General features: G+C 38.8%; 1 protein-coding gene across 4 annotated transcripts in view; it reads right to left on the bottom strand.

Moving 5' to 3' along the window:
* Window positions 1-3,751: 3,751 nt before the first annotated feature.
* Window positions 3,752-20,571, bottom strand: part of VPS26A (VPS26 retromer complex component A) — a 32,743-nt gene continuing 15,923 nt past the window's right edge. For 3 of the 4 annotated variants that reach the window (XM_007524155.3, XM_007524154.3, XM_060197031.1), the window contains 7 exons: window positions 18,956-19,031; window positions 17,260-17,416; window positions 16,032-16,196; window positions 12,858-12,964; window positions 10,241-10,309; window positions 7,479-7,621; window positions 3,752-5,401 (listed from right to left, as the gene is read on the bottom strand). In XM_007524155.3, coding sequence (XP_007524217.1) covers window positions 5,288-5,401; window positions 7,479-7,621; window positions 10,241-10,309; window positions 12,858-12,964; window positions 16,032-16,196; window positions 17,260-17,416; window positions 18,956-19,031 — 831 coding nt within the window. In that variant the 3' untranslated portion in view covers window positions 3,752-5,287. The remainder of the gene's footprint in view (window positions 5,402-7,478; window positions 7,622-10,240; window positions 10,310-12,857; window positions 12,965-16,031; window positions 16,197-17,259; window positions 17,417-18,955; window positions 19,032-20,571) is intronic. The other variant, XM_016188589.2, reaches the window with a different exon arrangement.

The following is a 20,571-nucleotide window of genomic DNA, read 5'->3' as shown; positions in this document are numbered from 1 at the left end:
AATTTTTATTAATATTTATTCCCTTTTGCTGCCTTATTGTAGTTATTATTGTGGTTGTTACTGTTGTCGTCGTTGTTGGACAGGACAGAGAGAAATGGAGAGGAGGGGAAGACGGGGAGAGAAAGACAAGACACCTGCAGACCTGCTTCACCACCTGTGAAGTGACGCCCCTGCAGCTGGGGAGCCAGGGGCTTGAACCAGGATCCTTATGCCGGTCCTTGCGCTTGCTTTGTGCCACACGCACTTAACCCGCTGTGCTACCACCAGACTCCCACTTTTTTTTTTTAAAGAGACCATAGCACCAAAGTTTCCTTCAGTCTGGTGGGGGCCAGGCACAAATCAAGTGAGCTATTTCTCTGACCTCAGGCATATATTTCAAAGGCAAGTGAAAAAAAAAATATATATATATATATCCTGAGCAGAAGACAGGAGCTTTGTACTTTAAAGAAAGAGGAAGACTCAAGATGAAGACCAGATCCCTTGTAGTTAGATGTTTGCTTTTCCATAGAGACATGTTTCTCCATGGAAAAGTTTATTTTGGTAATAACCCTGATTCAAATAAGACAACCTCCCCACCCCATTTTCATTCTTCTAGACCAGTAAGTGCTAAGAGTTTCTTGTGAAACCTGCAGGGTCTCAGCTGATGTCAGCTCCAAGCAATCCATATGCCTAAGTGACAGATCTTGAAGGGGCCTGGCCTTCACTGTTCTCCAACCTCCATTAATACTTTTCACAGTTGCCATAATCCTGTGTGTTTAAGATAAAGACAGTTGGGGGGTGGCGGTGGTGCACAGGTTTATGTACAAAGCATAGGGATCCCGGTTCAAGCCCCTGGCTCCCCACCTGGGGGGGGGGGTGTTGTTTCACAAATGGTGGAGCAGGTCTGCAGGTGTCTTTCTCTTCCCTCACTATCTTCCCCTCCTCTCTCAATTTTTCTCTGTCCCATCCAACTACAACAGCAGCAGCAACAACAAAAATTGGAAAGATGGCTGCCAGGAGCAGTGGATTTGTAGTGCAGGCATGGAGCCCCAGCGATAACCCTGGAGGCAAAAAAAAAAAAAAAAAAGCTGGGGGAGATACGGGGGGCGGGCACCACAGCACTGAAACTCATATATAGGTGGAACTTAAGGACAGAAAGGGTAAACACAAAGCAAAACGAACTATATGGGGTATATTGCACCAAAGCAAAGGACTCTGGGAAAAGAAGAGAAAGGGGAAGGAGAGGGTCTTGAAACCTGATAATGGAGAAGCCCCCAAGTAAGCAGTGAGAGTGCTCTGTGGACACCTTCAAGGGAGACGTGAGAAACTGCTTGTGCAGCAACTGGAATGTAAACCTTTACCCCACCCTCAGTAAAATGACAAAAATAAAAAATCTTAGACTCCACCTGGGAAAAAAAAGAGTAAAGTGGTTCTTTTTGTTTCTTTTTTAACCAGAGCACTGCTCAGCTCTGGCTTATGGCGGTCTGGAGGATTGAACCTGGGACTTGAGAGCCTCAGGCATCAAAGTCTCTTTGCATAACCATTATGCTACACCCCCACCCAGTAAAGTGGTTCTTAACTCTGGGTTACTTTATCAATTTGGGGGCAACTTTGGGAAACTGCCAGTGTTGGAGGCAGGTGGTGGCACACCTGGTCGAGCGCAGGTATTACAGTGCACAAGGATCTGGGTTGAAGCCTTTGACCCCCACCTGCAGGGAGGATGTTTCACAAATGGTGATGCAGTGCTGCAGGTTATCTGTCTTCCTATCTGTCTCCTCTCTCAATTTCTGCCTTTATCCTAATTAATCTTTTATATAGAAAACAGAAATGGCACACATGGACAAACTTGCATTTTACTGTTGACTATAAACCATTAATCCTCCAATAAATCTTAAAAAAGGTAATCTTTATTCTTTTTTGTTGCTCGTTTTATTGTTGATGTCGTCGTTGGATAGGACAGAGAAATGGAGAGAGGAGAGGAAGATAGAGAGGGCAAAGATAGACACCTGCAGACCTGCTTCACCGCTTGTGAAACGACTCCCCTGCAGGTGGGAAGCCAGGGGCTTAGGCTGGATCCTTACGCTGGTCCTTACAGTTTATGCCACCTGCGCACTCTGGTGCATGTGCTGCCAGGGATTGAACTCAGAACATCATGCTTGATAGTCAGATGCTTTATCCACTGCGCCTCCTCCCGGACCATGGTTAATCTTTTTTAAAAAGATGTTTTAAAAATAAATCGCTGATGTGAAGGCCTCTGAAATTCTGATTAGGCTGAAAAAGACTTTGTTGTGGTAATTTTTTAAAACTAAAGTAACCTGAACATGCAGGCAGGGTTGGAAGCCATACCTATGGGTTAGATATTGTAATCATTTAAAATACGCTTTTCTTTTTCATTTATTTATGACTAATTGGTCAACTTACACTTAATTCACCAAATGCTGAATTCCATTATTTCTCAAGTTGGTTATGTAATGGCCTTACGCAAAGTGCACAGTATCTGTGGGATCAGTCTCCCCAAATGGACAGGATAGCATTTTCTCAATTGTCTAGAGAAGGCCTTTTCCCCTGTCAACTTGGTATGGTGTTGTTTTCGACGGGTTATGTTGTTTTCTCCGGGCTGACTTCACGGGCGGGTAACAGATGACCCGGGACTCATGGCTGGGTTGTAGGCAGTATCTCTTTATTCATGCAGGACGCAGCATAATCTAAGACGAGCTAAGTTAAACTCAAAGTACAGTACAGTACTCTAAAACTCACAATGCTGTCTTTATATATACTTCCCAAGTAGGGTGGAAACAAGATGTGACGTAGAGAGGGTGGAGAGAAAAGTGACTGGCGAAAATCAGAGTGTGACAAAGAGGGGATCAGGGTGTGACAAGGAGGGGGGGGTGGAGCAAAAACATATCATGAAACAGTGGGGATTGAACCAATGCCCTGGAGGGAGGTGCTTGTTAACAGCGGTTATATAAATAGAATAGTGTTAAGCAGGGGGGATTTAAACCAAATGAAACAGAAGGGGTCTCATGCATACCAACAGTATGGGAAGAGTTATTACTTAAGGATTAATTTAAGAACATTCAAGGTCCTAGATGTTGAGAAAAAAAGCTTTTGCCACATCTTAATTCTTAACCCTTTTTCTAACTGAAAATCCCTCACTTTATGGCTTACAAAAATGTAGACTGGGGATTATCACACACATTTTTTTTTTTTTTGCCTCCAGAGTTATTGTTGGGGCTCAGTGCCTGCACCACTGATCCACTGCTCCTGGAGGCTGTTTTTTTCCTTTTGTTGCCCTGGTTTTTATTGTTCCTGTGGTTATTATTATTGTTGTTGTTGATGATGTCATTGTTGTTGGATAGGACAGAGAGAAATAGAGAGAGGAGGGGAAGATAGACACCTGCAGATCTGCTTTACTGCTCATGAAGCAACTCCCCTACAGGAGGGGAGCCAGGGGCTGGAACCGGAATCCTTACGTTGTCCTTGCGCTTTGCACCATGTGCGCTTAACCCACTGCCCAACCTCCAACTGAACACATTATAACAAAGTCTCCTCAAGTGAAGTCTCTCCCCTTCGTTTTTTTTTAATTATTATTTATTCATTTATTTAACAGTGTACTACTCAGCTCCAGCTTATGGCCCCTCAGAGCCTAAGGCCTGAAAGGCTTTTTACAGAATCACTATAATGCCGTCTTCCCCAGCTCTTCAGTTGTCGCGATGCTGGTGTAGTGAGCAGCTCCTAACTATGCCTCAACAATGAATCTGACAAGATGAGATTTGAGAATAGAGCCATTTTAATCATTCAAATAGCAAGCTCCATATCTGTTCAAATTCTTTATTATACATCATGTTTGCACAATTTGAGGCTTATTAAATACAACTGATTTTCAAATTTTGATTATTTTCTAGATTACTACATGCAAGTGACCATGAAAATATTTGGCATTTTTAAATTTTTAAACTCTCAACAGGCACTTACATGAAGAAAAACATTCACAGATATTCATATTTGAAATAGCTGTCCCGGCACATAGTGTATTAAACCTTTTGCCAAGAAAGTTGGTTACTGACCATTTTATCAAAGTGCCATAGTAGTAAGATTTAAAGAAATATGTTGGATTACCTCGTAAAGTTAAATGACAAGACTTGCACTAAATTGTATAAAAAATATTGGTACAAAAGCCAGTGAACAGTAAGTAGGAAGTAGCTTCACGCAGCAGGCTTCTCCTACAGCCCACACTTAGTGTGCTGTGAAACCAGATGCCATGCATCTATCAAATGATCACAACCTCCTTGTTTGGAAATGCTGAACAAATAAACTTGAATTTAGTGTTAAAAAAATCTTAAACATGTGAGTAAAGTTTACATTAGCCAAACTTCCAGCTTAACAAACATAAAATTGTCCAGGCCTGGATAACTACAGGTCTCAAAGGACCTCCTGACTTCCTCATACCTATATTTTTCCTTGAAAAGAGAAGTGAAGATATGTAAAGTCAAGAAAGTTATATTTGCTTACCTAAAGTAAATTAAAGAAAATTCAAAGTATTTATGGAAAAAGAATGTAGCTTTAACAAATTCCAGAAATCCCAACATAAAGACAACTTTACATTGTGGAATGCATGTAACAGTACCCTCTGGATAGTAGTGATAAAATAGGTGCTTAAGAATGGGGGCAGGGAAGGCGGCAATGACATGTCACATAATCTGGGCAAGAAAAAACAAATCAATATTCGTATCACAGAAGACTTCAAAGAGGATAAAAAAAAAAAAAAGAAAGCTGTGAACCAACCTACAGTGAAACACTCCACTTATGCTTCTCAAACACATCTGTAAAAACAAATATATTTCCCACTAATACTGAGATACCATATTTTAAGTCTTTGAAGGATGTTAAGAGTCACTTGGGTCTTCTGTTGGAACACAAAATTTTTTTTTCATGTTAGGTAAGAGGTAATCATTAGAATGAAGAGAACTTTATCAACATTATGCAGAAAGAAAGCAAAAGTTCAAATGCAAGCCTCCTCAAGCGAAACTCTTACAATGTTTATGCTGATGCACGTCTGCATATCAGGGCGATAAAAAAATGGCAGCTTAAGAAAAGTTCCAGTGTTTCAAAGAACGCACTTTTTAATGTATATACACGAAGAATATTTAGTTAATTCATAAAATAAACGCAGCACTGTCAGATAAAGGAAGACTATTAGAAGCGGAGGCTGGCTTTCCCCCGTACATGCTGCAGCCATCTTTCCTCTGCTGAACTTAATGGAGACAGGAGGCTTTTTTTTTTTTTTTTTTTTTTAATTTTCTTCTATTTACATTTCAGGCTGTTCAGCAGATGCCTGCGACTCTGGCGATTCAAATCGCTGGTGAAAATTAGTTCTCTGTTTCCTCAGTTTTTCAGGAGCTTTTCTCCACAAAATGATCTCCTAGTAAAACAAACCCAAGATCAACAAATTGATGTTTTCATATTACACTCAAAGTGTTCACTACAGGAACACTACCACTCTGATTTTTTAAAAAATATTTATTTATTTGAATGACAGGAAGAGAGAGAAAGAGCCAGACATCACACTGGTCCATGTGCTGCCGGGGGGTTGAACTTGGAACCTCATGCTTGAGAGTCCAGTGCTTCTTCCATTGCGCCACCTCCCAGCCAGATCACTACCACTCTGATTTTAACCATAATGAAATTCTTGCCTAGAAAAGTCCTCATTCCTCACCGAGCCCTTTTCTCCCAACCTCAGTCTCTTCTGTGTGCCCAGCCATGAGCACCTATCTATCACCATCACCCATGCAATCCTACGCAGACATCTACGTTTTAGTGCTTTATGTAATCCCTAAAATCTAGGCACTATTCTACCACTCTTACCCAATTTCAAACCCTTGTTACTACAACCTACTAAAAAGCTTCCTGGGGCCAGGTGGTGGTGCACCTGGTTAAGCACACACATTATAGTCCACAAGAACCCAGGTTCAAGTCCCTGGTCCCCACCTGTAGGAGGAAAGTGTCACAAGTGGCAAAACAGTGCTGCGGGTGTCTCACTATCTCTTCCCCTACCTCCTCCTCCCCTCTCAATTTCTAACTCTATCCAAAAATATATTAATAGATAATTTAAAATCTAAAATAGCTTCCTGATAGATGGCTCCCTTGTCTGAGCCTCCTTTCAAATCCATCTTTCCTGTCACCAGCAGATTACTCTAAAACACTGCTTGGCTAGTTCTTCTGTAGTTCTCAGTGCCTCCAGGATAAACCCCCAATCAAGCATTCAAGGCCCTCCATGATCTTTATCCAATTTATCAACATTACTCGCCTCCTCAGATCCCTACTTCCCACCAATCAAGGCAAATTATTCTCTGCCTCAGACACACTTAACTTGCCCTACATCTTCCTCTATAAATTCTTCAAATTCTGATTCTGCCTAACTAAACCTTAACTCTAACTTCCTCAAATGATTGGCTTTGCAATGTCATAAACTGCTTTAAGGTTATTTTTTTATTATTAAGGGAGTTGATGCTTTGTAGCGCAGTCATTGACACGCGCATACAAATTCACGATGTCCCCAAAGTTTCTTCCTCTCCCCCAACCCACCCCCCAAAACCCTTTGCTTTGGTGCAATTCACCATGTCCATTCCATGTTTCACTTTGTGCTCTCCCTCCCTGTTCCCTACCTTTAAAGCTCTGCTAATAAGTGAGACACTTGAAATTCATCCTTCTCTCTTTGGCTTATCTCACCAGCTTATCAGAATTTAAACACATATATGATGTCCATGAGAAGCAATAAAAACTGAGTAGGGTCAACTGGTAGAGCACTGGGCTCACATGCCTGAGGTTCCCAGTTCAACCCCCAGCAGTGCACAGACTAAAGTGTGCTCTGGCTTTGTTCTCTCTTCTCTCTGTGTCTCATATGAAACTCATGTAATCAATAAAAAATAAACTTGAGAAAAAACAGACATGCTGGGAGTCGGTAGCACAGCAGGTTAAGCGCAAGTGGCGCAAAGCACAAGGACTGGCGTAAGGATCCCGGCTCCCCACCTGCAGGGGAGTCGCTTCACCGGCGGTGAAGCAGGTCTGCAGGTGTCTATCTTTCTCTCCCCCTCTGTCTTCCCCTCCTCTCCATTTCTCTCTGTTCTATCTAACAATGACAAATTCAATAACAACAATAAAAAGACAACAAAGGCAACAAAAGGGAAAATAAATTTTTTAAAAAGGCATGCTGCCAAATTATAGCCCATTCTGGCCCTCCATGATCCACGATCTTTCTCCAGTTCACCAACATTCTTCGCCCCCTCAGATCCCTACTTCCCACCAACCAAGATAACTTATTCTGCAAAATGACTGAGAAGTGGCTACTGAGCACAATTCCATTCATACTAGCTTTCTTATCATACTCTGTGTTTTTGCTTAGAAATCCCTACTTGTTCAGTATATACAGTAGAGCTTAGGAAAGTGCTCTGTTTTTAGAACTTCCACAGAATAAACTAGCAGCATCAGTGGCACTGTACCTGTTGCTTGAAGTACCTTCGGTCTTCTTCATCAACAAGGACTAGATTCAAAAAGTACCTTACGGAAAATTTTTTGTTCACATCTCTCATTGTTGGTGTTGGGTCATATCCTGCTAAAAATAGTCTTATTGGAATTGATTCACCTGAAAAGAACAAATTCCATTAAATCCTTAAAGATGATTAAATACAGTCATGTAACACGAAGAATTACATGTCTAGTTATAGAGAAGATACACCGCCTATAGAGGAAATACTGATGCTTACAGAGAAGATCTTAACATGTAGTAGTATAGAAAACATATTAGTAGCAAGCAAATATTAACATATCTATTAGTGGATATGCAGGCATTTTAGACCTGAAAATTCTTTGGTACGGGAAAGGTTCTATGCACTGCTAGAAGTTTAGCAAGCCCCTGGCCTCTGCCTACTAGATGCCAGTTCCCACTAGGTGCCAGACATACTCCCTAAGAGTGACGACCAAAAATGTTTCCAGGCATTGCCATATTTTCCCAGATGACAGGGTGGAAGAATAAAATTACCCTGACCACTGTAGAGCCAGAATGCCTGAATTCAAATCCAAAGTCTACAAATTTGACTTTAGCCAAGTTATTTAACCATTTTATTTGAAGTTCCTCTTCTGTGAAGTAAATCCTAAAAGCTTAGGATAGTGCGGACAAGTAAGTACTATTTTAATGGCTTTGCTATTTTCTGCTTTCATGAAGTTTACCATTATTTCTAGTCACGTGTACAAATAAATACTTGTAACCGACTAATCCAAAACAACAGGAAATGTTCAGAATGATAATATTCCTTCATTACCAAAAATACTGCGATTTTGGTATTCTTTTCCTAAGGGTTGTTATTTACATTTTCTATTCTGAATCGTTTTTCCATAATACTTTTCTTGTACATACCTATTTTCTAAGAAGTATCTAACAAGTCGCTTCACTAATAATATGTGGCTACTGGGAACTTATGAAAAGATGTTGCACCACAGAGTGTACACAGACAGGCTGCAGACTCAGAAAGGCCTGTGCTAAAATTTCCACACTTCAGTAAACAGCCGTTGAAGAAGTCAGGATATATCACTGCCTCTGACGTAAGAATTCTTTTGAGCTGAATGCAGTTAAGCAGCAAATACAGTAAAGTCTCCACTTTTTCTTCCTAAATGAAGGATGTTACCCTTTATATATTTTCCCTTTTGTTGCCCTTGTTGTTTTTCATTGTTGTTGTAGTTATTGTTGTTGTTGATGTCGTCTTTGTTGGATAGGACAGAGAGAAATGGAGAGAGGAGGGGAAGACAGGGAGGGGGAGAGAAAGATAAGACACCTGCAGACCTGCTTCACTGCTTGTGAAGCGACTCCACTGCAGGTGGGGAGCCGGAGGCTCAAACTGGGATCCTTACGCTGGTCCTTGCACTTTGCGCCACATGCGCTTAACCCGCTGCGCTACCGCCCGACTCCCGGGAAGTTACCTTTTTAATGAATACAGATTCTTAGAAGACCGTGGCACTAGAAAATCATACGCCACTCACTTTTACCAGTGTATTTACCTCCCCACACTTTGCCACACATAGAAGCCCAAAACTGCTTTCTTTTGCTCAGTCACTTCTCTCCAAATTTATTGTTCTTTGAAGATGTCGCAGAAGCCTAAATTCTAAGTCACTGCTTTGTTACTTTCTTACTGAGACTTCTCCTATATGATAAACTATAAATAAACTATTTTTCTCTTAGTAGTCATTTTGTTAAACTCACAATTGAAAACTCTAAGATAGACTAAGGAATATATATCACCTTTAGCAAGTTTTTTTTTAACATCCCTGCACCTCAGTTTCACCAGTAAACTTTAAGGCGCCGTGACCTGGCACAGAAGGCATTAGGCGGGGAAACCTAGAGCGCTTGGGGGCACAGTGTTTCATCTACAGCTGCCACTCAAATGGTAACTACTGTTTAAAATTATTATTAACAGAGTGAGAAAATGTCAAAGACAATTCTATCTACCTAAGGAGAAAGAACTATGGCATCATGCTGGCACATGTGATGCTGGGGCTTGAACTCAGGATCTTCTGCTTAAACATCCAACACTCTAGCCATGGTGCCACCTGCCAGGCCACTCAAAGACAAATTTAAAATGATAGAAATTGGCTTCACTATCTTAGGCATGAAAGATTATAAGGTAGTAGAACGGTTTATTTTCTTGGTGGCTTTCAGGACTCCAAAGTACCACAGGAATTAATGTTCAGTTATACTGTATTTTATGTTCAGCATGAGTAAGAAAGAATTACAAACATAATCTATTACAACTAAATTCAGATTAAAGAAGAGATATAAACAAGTGTCTCTTCTAAATTATAAATGTAAGTCAAAATCCTCATTTCAGACTAGGAGGAGGCATTATAGTTTTCTCAGTATATAATAATGACATGTTAAAACTTTATTTGCTACAAATCTTTTTTAAAAATATTGTATTTACTTTACTTTTGAGAGAGATGCAGATAGAGAGAGACACAGAGAGAAACACCAGAGCACTGCTCAGCTCTGGATTCTGGTGGAGTGGGGGACTGAACCTGGGACTTTGGAGCCTCAGGCATGAGAGTCTGTTTGCATAACCATTATACTATCTCCCCCACCCAATTGTTAAGAATTTTTAAAATTCAAAATACTTTTACACTGAATAAATAATTTCAAATTCAACTACCATGAATACTGTTGTCTGCACTACCTATAACACAAAGGACAAAAGAAATCAAGTGTGTGTGTTACCTTTTACTGGTGCACCGTCCATTATTTCGTATTTGGCAATTGTTTCTGTTTCTGTTGTGGTACTGGGTCCTAGTGCAATAATGTGAATTGTAATAAATATTTTCAGAATATAATAATAATATAACATAGTATAATATAAGTCCAGTTTACACCTTCTTCTCATTTTCAACTACAGTTTTAGTACTAATTTATCGCACCATTTTGTGAAAATGTTCATCATCTATTTTCTATGTCTTGGCTTAGAATTTACTATTTTCTTTCTTTAAATATTTATTTTATTTGACAAGTCAAAAAGAAACTGAGAGGGATGGGGAGGTAGAGAGGGAGAGAAAATGGAAAACACCTGCAACACTGCTTCACTGCTTGCAAAGCTTCCTCCCCATCAGTGTCAGTGGGGACTAGAGACTTGCACCTGGGGTCTTGTACCTGGTAGGTAACGAGCTCTCTACCATGTGTGCTGCCACCCCCTGGCCCAGAATTCACTATTTTCTCCATACACTAATTATACTGGGATATAAGAGAAAGCTTTTTTCCTTTCTTCTTTGCTTCTTTTTAAGGAGGAGAGGGAGAAGTAGAGGGTGCACTCGTTGACACTTTGGTACGATTTCTCATCCCTCTGTGAAAGCGTCTACTAAACACACTCACCTCCAACGTATGTACCTTTCCATCACTCCGCACCAAGACCCCAGTGCCTTCTACACCCCCTCCTTTGCCTTCCTTCCCCACAGTTGAGTGGCATCATCTGGTATTCATCCTTCTCTATGTATCTGACAGACAGATCATCTATTTATTACCTACACTTAACATACTAATTAAGAATGTTTCATAGCTTTCTTTCCAAAGTTCAGAAAGAGTCTTCTACCACTTCTAATACCTTTTACAAACTATCAGTATACACCAGAACTAACTGTGGGTGTGCTTGTGTTCTCTGTAACATGTAAAGTGTCTTAGAGTTAGAGAGTTAAAATTTAATAGAAAAACCACCAGCTGAGTATTTTTGGTTGAGGGGACTGGGTGGTGGCTCACCTGGTTGAGCACACATATTATTACAAAGCTCAAGGATCCAGGTTCAAGCCTGGTCCCCACTTGCAGGGGGAAAGCCTTGTAAGTAATGAAGCAGGGCTGCAGGTGTCTCTCTGTCTCTCTCCCTATCACCCCCTTCCCTCTCCATTTCTAGCTGTCTCTATCCAATAAACAAATATTTTTTAAAAATTATAAAAAATAAACGAGCGGGACTACATCAAATTCAAACTTCTGCACACAGCAAGCTATAAACAAAATGAAAAGAACCAACCAAATGGCAGAACACATTTGCAAATCATGTAACATAAGGAGTTAGTATCCAAACTTCCAATTACAACATAAATGTCACAAGGATGAAAATACCAAACAATAACTATGTCTAATGACTGCCTTGGATTTTTGAAAGTTGCCAAAAAGTAAATTATAAAGGGCCTCATCAAAAGAAATAGAACTTATAATTATGTAAAGCAACGCCTGTTAACTAGACATTTTGTAGTGATCATTTTCCAATGTATGGAAGTACTGAAACATTATGTTGTATACCTGAAACAAATACAATGTTACACATCAATATATCTCAAATTTTAAGACTGGAAACAGCCAATATGTAGCAATAGCACTGTTTATATTCTAATATATGCACAGGATGGAATATCACATGAAAGAGGAAGTTTATACAACAATATGGAAAGATCTCCAAAAGTAAGGTATGTATTTCATATAACCAGTGAACTAGAAAGGGTGTATAATGTACAGGGACTTATTTATATATGCATAGTAACTAAAAGGACTTTAAAATTTTTTTTTCTATTATCTTTATTGGCTAGAGACCGTCAAAAATTGAGAGGCAATGGGGAAGACAGAGAGAGAGAGAGAGACCTGCAGCCCTGCTTCACCACTTGTAAAGCTTTCCCCCTGCAGATAGGGACTGGGGGCTCAAACCTGGGTCCTCATGCATTGTAACACACTGTGCTCAACCAGGTGCACCACCGCCCAGGCCCACTAGAAGGACTTCACACTTTACTTTTGGACCATATAAATATATTACCTATTCAAAAATTCATTTAAAAAATACAAATAATTATCAAATGATTGTGGGTATTTGATGTGAATATTTGTTTATAAACATTTTAAATTTTCAACTAAAGCGGGGAGTCCTTTAGGCCTAGTTCAAAGCCGAAAGTATATATCGTAGAATGCATGCTACAGAGAAACTTATGGTATAGATGTATAGTAGGTAATCAAATTATACTACCAAGAAACAAGTAAAATAAAGAGAGACTATGAGAAAGATTTTATATAGGATCAGTTCTTAAAGGGAATCAAAATATATCTACTGGCATGAACTCCTTGGAATTTAAGTGAAGTTTAGTTTCATACAAAAAATTCAAATAAAATAGGAATTTTAATGCAAACATTTATTTTTAGATAGACAGAGAGAGAAATTGAGTAGGAAGAGGGAGATAGGGAGAGAGAGAGAGCAAGCTGCAGCGCTACTTCACCGCCTGTGCAGCTTCCCTCCTGCATGTAGGGACCATGGCCTTGAGCCTGGGTCCTTGTGCATTTTAATGGGAATGCAAACACTTCAACTTACCTATTCCTGTGATCTCTTTTTTGATCAGTTGTAACTCCATATGCTGGATTTTTATTCTTACTAGTAAGAAATAAATTTTTCCAACAATCACATCCTTTAAATGATACCTTTGAGGAGAAAAAAAAAAAAGTAACTAAGTAACATTTTTTAAAATAAAAAGTGAAATAATCTCTTGAAAGACATTATTCTTATTATTACTTTACTAAAGCACTCCTCAGCTCTGACTTATGGTGGTGCAGGGGATTGAACACTGAACCTGGGACCTCTGAGCCTCAGGCATGAATCTCCTTGCATATCCATTATGCTCTTTCTCTCATCTTTACTTAACATCTTTAGGATTATAAGTGTTTAAGAGTACTTGAAGTGATGCATTCATAAACCTAAATACTCATACAATATTCAGAGGTCCTTCTCCCAGGTTTGGATTTCAAAATAATAAACTCAAAAGTTGCTTAACATAATGGTTTCAATCTGAAAGTTTCCAATGACAAGATTGTATGTCCTAAATTACCTGATGTCTTCAACAATATAATCCAAGACTCTGAAATCATACAAATCATATCTTTCAGTAATGTAAGTTACATAAGTAACAATTAATAAAAAATTATCTTAACAGAAGAGTGTACAAAATGGGGATAAATGAGAGTGTATTCCAGCAAAGGGAATCACTAACAAAGAGACCCCCCACCCCCATGGAGAGGCAGAAAATTCAACAATAAAAAGACAAGCAACCCCCACTGAACAATGAGGGGAAGATGTGGGAAAAACCTTCTCCAAAGAAGAGATCCAAAGGCCCAACAGACATGGGGGGGGGGGGGAGTTCAGTCACTGATGATCAGGGAAATGCAAATAAAAACAGCAATGAGATACCACTCTGCACCTGTGAGAAATGTCACACATTACGAAAGACAGAAACATCAACTGTTGGACAGTCTGTGGACAGGGAGGAGGAACTCTCCTACACTGCTGGTGAGAATGTGAGTTGGTCCAACCCCTATGGAAAATGGTCTGGAGACTTGACTCATCAGACTCTAGAAATGGACCCACCTTATGACCCAGCAATCCCTCTCTCCTAGGGACTTCCCCAGGGGAAGCAAAAACACCTATCCAAAAAGACCTATGTTCATAGCAGCACAGTTTGTAATAGCCCAAACTTGGAAGCAGCCCAGATACCCAGTGACAGATGAATAGCTAAGGAAATCATGGTACACATACACAATGTAGTACTATGCAGCTGTCACAAATGAACAGGTCACCTCCTTTGCAATATTGTGGTCAGAATTTGAAAGTATTATGCTGAGTGAGACAAGTCACAAAGAGAAAGACCAATATGGAATGATCTCACTTATAGGTGGGACTTAAGAATAAAGAACAGTGAGAGAAAACATACGGTGAAACTTGAACTGGGATTGGCGTTTGCACCAAAGCAAAGACTCTGGAGAAGGAAAGGGATAAGATGAAGAGACACTGAGATCCTGTTTTACTTCCAAGACACCAGTCAAGGGGAGATGAAGGCTGCGCCACTGTGCTAAAGACTACGCTATGTAAGCCATTACACCCCACCCCCAAATAAAATAAAGTAAAATAAAATAATAAAGGTGCACTGATTTCTTCAAGAAATAAACTTCAAAGGGAAAAAAAACGGGGTGGGGAGATAGTATAATGGCTATGCAAAAAGACTCTCATACCTGAGGCTTGAAAGTTATAGGTTATACAACCTAAGCCGAAGCTAAGGCATGCTCTGGTAAAAATAAATAAAATAAAATTGTCCATAAAGTCAGGTTTCTTTAAAAAGAAAAGAGGGAGGGAGTCGGGCTGTAGTGCAGCGGGTTAAGCGCACGTGGCGCAAAGCGCAAGGGCCGGCTTACGGATCCCGGTTCGAACCCCAGCTCCCCACCTGCAGGGGAGTCACTTCACAGGCGGTGAAGCAGGTCTGCAGGTGTCTATCTTTCTCTCCCCCTCTCTGTCTTCCCCTCCTCTCTCCACTTCCCTCCATCCTATCCAACAATGACGACATCAATAACAACAACAGTAAGAACTACAACAATAAAACAACAAGGGCAACAAAAGGGAATAAATAAATATTTAAAAGAAAAGAGGGAAACTATGAATCAAAATGGTCAAACTGCTAAGTGCAATGTTGAAATATGCTGAATTAGAACAAATTTTGGATAATGGCTTGATAAGCCCAGGTCTTGTCTGCACATTAAATCAAACAAACCACACATGGGATAAAGATAGTTATGAGACAATTTTGGAAAAGTGAACACTGACTGGTTATGTGAGGAATTACTAATGTTGATATAAAGTACTGTGGTTATATTAAAAGTGATATGTGAATTCTTGAATAAACTTTTATCTGGAATTTGAGTCAATATAATCTCTAGGTGGTGTGGGGGCTATATACAGCTAGAACAAATCTGGCCATGCATGCACTGACAATCGTTACAACCATCTATGGGCACATAAGGATTCACTATATTATCTATGTGCTGTGGATATATTTGAAACGTGCCGTAAGAAGTGTTTTAAGAGGCATTAAATAAAATGAGAGCCCGTGTCTATAAAAATACAGCATACTTACATACAGAAAGACATAAAAGAGTGACGATGATTTAAATTTATGTTAACTTTACTTTCTTTTACATTTCTACATCAAAGTTCTTCAATAATGACAGTGCATTATGAGGCCCAGGATGTGGCATAGTGGCTAAGAGTGTCAAGACTCAAAAACGAAGTCCTGAGTTCAGTCCTGACATCACATATGCTCTGGTTCTTCCTCTCTTTCCCTCCCCCTCTTTCATTAACAAGTAATAAAATTATTATTTTAAAACCTTATAAGTAAACTCACTGTGTAGCAAGGAAACATATTTGTTTCATTTTACAAAGCTAAAGTGATTACAGGACAGCAAGATAAATTTTTACAGACATAAGGGATCAGCAGCATCTGAGATTCTCTATAAAAAATGGTCGGAGACTTAACAGCAGTGTGAAAGTTATATACACTGAGTTAGAAGCCAAATCAGTGTCCAAATGTTTCTTTCCTCTCTGAGTCTGTTGGCCTGTTAGCACCAGATGAACGAAATTTATTCTTCTTTTGGCCAATTTACAAAGACCTGAGAAGCTTACTTAAATTCCCTAAACATTTGGTTTGCCTATCAGAAAGGTACTTACTTTGATTTATTATATTCAAATTCTATGTGTAGACAATCTTCAATGCCCACTTCCATCTTAATAGGATTGTTAACATCAGGATAGGCAGCAAGCTGGTGGACAATTAGATCGCATTCTTTCACCAGGTCTGTCAGCCTTCTTACTATTGTCACTTTAAGAAAATACCTAAAGAGTTAATGAAGACAAATTAAATTTCCTACAATAAATTTCAGTGTTTTAAGTATTAACTATAACTCAGCTTTCTCCTCTCATGGTGGAACTCCCTTTGGAATCAACTTATTTCATGCAGAATTCCTTTTTTTTTTTTTTAATATTTTATTTATTAATGAGAGAGCTAGGAGGAGAGAGGAAGAAGCAGACATCACTTTGGTACATGTGCTGCCGGGGACTAAACTCAGGACCTCACACCTGAGAGTCCAATGCTTTATTCACTGTGCCACCTCCCAGACCACCAATTCCTAATTTTTAAATAAAACCCCCCACAACAAGAAAACCACAAAGTTCAATTTAAGAATGGTGTACATATTTCTTTTTTTTTTTTTAGTATTTTATTTTATTTATTTATTCCCTTTTGTTGCGCTTGTTGTTTTATTGTGGTAGTTATTGTTGTTGTTGTTGGATAGGACAGAGAGAAACGGAGAGAGGAGGGGAAGACAGAGAGGGGGAGAGAAAGATAGACACCTGCAGACCTGCTTCACCGCCTGTGAAGCGACTCCCCTGCAGGTGGGGAGCCGGGGTTCGAACCGGGATCCTTATGCCGGTCCTTGTGCTTTGCGCCACCTGCGCTTAACCCGCTGCGCTACAGCCCGACTCCCCGGTGTACATATTTCTTATGGGACCCTAGAGGGCAACCATCAAGCTTAGTTGAGGAAATCTCACTAGATCATTTCTTAACCATCTACTAAAATGAAATTCACTGAGAAATTAATAACTGTAGAGGATAACTCTGAAATCACAACAAATAAAGTATCTAAAGGATAGTTCATACAAGGGAAGATGTATGACTAGAATATTGCAGGATGGAACTCTCTAAAGCTCCATCCAAGCTTTTTTTTTGGTAAAAAAAAAAAAAAAAAAAACACAAACTTTTAATACCTCAGATAAACATTAGAGAAAATAACAGAATTAAAAAAAAATCACTTTGGGTCCAGATTATAATTAATTGCTCTAATTAGATATTCAGTTCCTGGCTTTGCCAGCTTATAGTTGCTAAGACATATTCACATACCTCAAACGAACATTGGCACCGATGTAAGATTCATATGGCTTTTCAACTTGCATAAATTCAAAATCATAACTTCTGCTCTGAGTCAGTTCTCCAGGTAAGGCTAGTTCTTTCACTAGGTTTACAAACTCATGAGTATTACTCTTGTCATTGAAAAGTTCTAAGAAAATTTAAAAACAAAATAGACCAATTATATTTAATATTTACTTTATTAAAAGTCAAGCTTCTGCCTCCCAAAATCTCCAGAGTTTAGGACTCTGAATTTGTCCCAAAGCTGCTGAAGCAAAAAAAAAAACATACAACATGCTGCTTTCCTTTATACTTTACAATGCAAACAAACACCAACCAACCAAAAATGACAACAACAAAAAAACCTCTTCAGGGCAGATTTTGTCATGTCAAAGAATAAGTCCCTAGCAAACTGGAGGAACGCTGTTGCTATGGTATCTTTCCCTCTCTCCCCTCTGTCTGTCTCTGCCACTCTCCCTCTGAAAAAGTTGACTTAGTGAAGCCCCAGGAATAACAAAGGAAGCCAAATTTGTCTCATCTTTAATATACTAGAGTTATGATCTTAATTCCTTATTCTTCTGATTATTATGTTCTATCTAGGTATAAAAAATTTTTTCAAGTAGTATAGTAATGTGGAAAATTCTATTACAAAAAAAAAGAAAAAAGAAAAGAATTGAGGACAGGGGTAGCATAATGATTATGCTTTAAGACTTTCATGCCTAAGACTCTGAGTTCCAAGTTCAACCCCAGGCACCACAATAAGCCAGAGCTGAGTGGTGGTCTGGTTGGCAGGGGGAAAAAAATCAGAACTTGTCTAATATGAAGCCATCATAACAGATACATGGGCCAGTATTTATCTGAAATTCCCCCATTCAAGGCAAAGGCATTTGGTCATCTTATTTATTTAAGCAAGTATATTCAATTCAGTAAAATCATTTTGTTGTTTTTGTAGTTAGGCAAATAAACTACCCTGGTAAACTATAATACACAGAAAACTAAAATCAACTATCAGTTAATTACTATAATTGGTCCTTCAAGTACAATCTTACCTAAAATAGATATGCAAACAAATATTCACCCACTCCAATTCTGACACATTAAACATGTAATATAATAAAACTAGAGCTAAAACATAACTATGTGGACAGCATTATACAAATCTATTTCCTTTTCTTTTTTTACACCATTTAACTCATGTAAGTCAAGGGTGTTTCAGAGATTTCTCAGTCAAAAAAAAAATACACCTTTCTTTTTCACTTGGAATTTATTGTTGAAAGGTGAGTCTGGCTATAGGCACATTCTTGGTAGGTCAGGAAGATAAACAGCATGAGTAATTAGAAAGTGAAGAATGAAGGTGACATTGTAAGACTGATGAAAATGTGCACAGATGGAAATTTCAGTGAGTCAGCTACTTGAATTATTTTTCAAGCTTGACAGTTTATACCTTTGCTTATGTATTAACTCCTTTCATTCTTAGAAATTAAGTTTAATAACAAAAGCAGGATAAGTCAAATATGCTTCATACAGTGAAAATACAATGTCTATAAAATAAACCCTCTTTTATTATGCAAAATAATTTCTTTCCTTCCACAAAGCTATGCTCTAATTCTGTTTTTAACGTTTTAAATCCAAACCTCTTCAAACTCAATTATGAAAGAAAAAAAAAAAGCAATACTATTTTAAAACTCACCAATTTGACCTACAAATTCAATTCTAATTCCTTGGTGCTCTAGCCTCTTTCCAGGTTGCTTAAAGACTAGGTTTACCTGCCAAAACATGAAATTGTAAGAGATGTTAATAATCCTTTGAGTGGGCCTACGTAAATTCCTTCCAGATGAATGCAATATGTGAGTGTTTCAGATAGTCATTCCTCAAGTTTGAGGTGCCACCACATACCTAGATCATGATTAACACTTTTTAACGTGGTGCTAGGAAGAGAACTCGAGGCCTCATGCATTCTCCCATTGAGCCATCGCCCCAGCCATAGGTCATAATCATTTACAGCACTACAGACGGTATAACTAACTTATGCACATTTACAGCACTACAGACGGTATAACTAACTTATGCACAGTCACTAGGGAAATTTATTACTTCTATTTATAGCATCTGCATCTGCTTTGTTAAGAAAAAAAAATCCTTGTACATAAGAACTATACTCAACCAAAAAAAAAAAAAAGCAGGGAGGAAACTTTTAATTAGTCAAATGTATTTTCTGGTCACATCATTAAACATTCTACCAGTAAGTGTAACATAAGGATAATCACTAATTCCAAAGAAGTGATCTAAAGGATCACTTTTAGTTTTATGTAAGAAGTTTTATGTATTGTCCTTAGTCTGCTACACATCCTAAAAGCATCATACCTAAACTTTTAAATTTGGGGGGTCAGGTGATGACTTAGCCTGTAGAGTGCATACCTTACAATGCATGAGGACTAGGGTTCAAGTCTCTGATCTCCACCTGCAGGGGCAGGGAGGACTTCAAGAACAGCGAAATAATGGTTCAGATGCCTCTGTTTCTGTCTCTCTCTTTTTCACTATTTCTGACTCTCACCATCTATCAAAAAGAAAAAGGAAAAAAGCTGCCCAAGGTTATGGCTTTTTAAGTAATGTTAGTTTTGACGATGATTTCTCTTACACACTTTTCAGAAAACATAAATCTTAAAATCCTATGTGCCAAATGGAAACCCTATGTTTATATATTTCTAATTTGACAAAATATCTGTCAAGTAAAGGCATGTTCACACTCTGGTTTCTCCTCAGATCATACAAATCTTCCACCTTTGAAAAGTTAAAGTCTAGGGGGATGGGTACCTGTGTAAGGACCTGGGCTGAAGTCCCTGGTTCCCACCTGCACGGGGTAAGCATCACCGATAGTTTCTTCTCTGGGCCTCTCTCACTCTCCCTATCACTTTACTTTGTCTCCTAACCTCTATTAAAAGGGGAAAAAATAGCCATTGGGAACAGTGGAATCATTCAAGTACCAAAGCCCAGCAATAACCATGGTGGCAAACAAAATAAAATAAAATATACTAGAGAATTTTTCATGATTTGGGAAGATGTACATGGTATGTTACATAAAGGAAGCATGTCCTGAATTATACTTTTATACATGTTCCAAGAATGTACCCTGAAAAAAATTATACTAAATGAAATAAGGCAAAAACATTATACTAAATGAAATAAAGAAATATACATACACACGAAAAAGTCAAACATATATGGTCACTTATATTCAGTCTCTAGAACAAGCAAGTCTTTAACAACCCAAAGTAGACTAAAGATACCAGAATTAGGAAGAAAAGG

Source organism: Erinaceus europaeus, chromosome 1 (assembly GCF_950295315.1).
Source record: "Erinaceus europaeus chromosome 1, mEriEur2.1, whole genome shotgun sequence".
Lineage (NCBI taxonomy): Eukaryota > Metazoa > Chordata > Mammalia > Eulipotyphla > Erinaceidae > Erinaceus > Erinaceus europaeus.
This window is presented reverse-complemented; position numbering and strand designations above follow the sequence as displayed.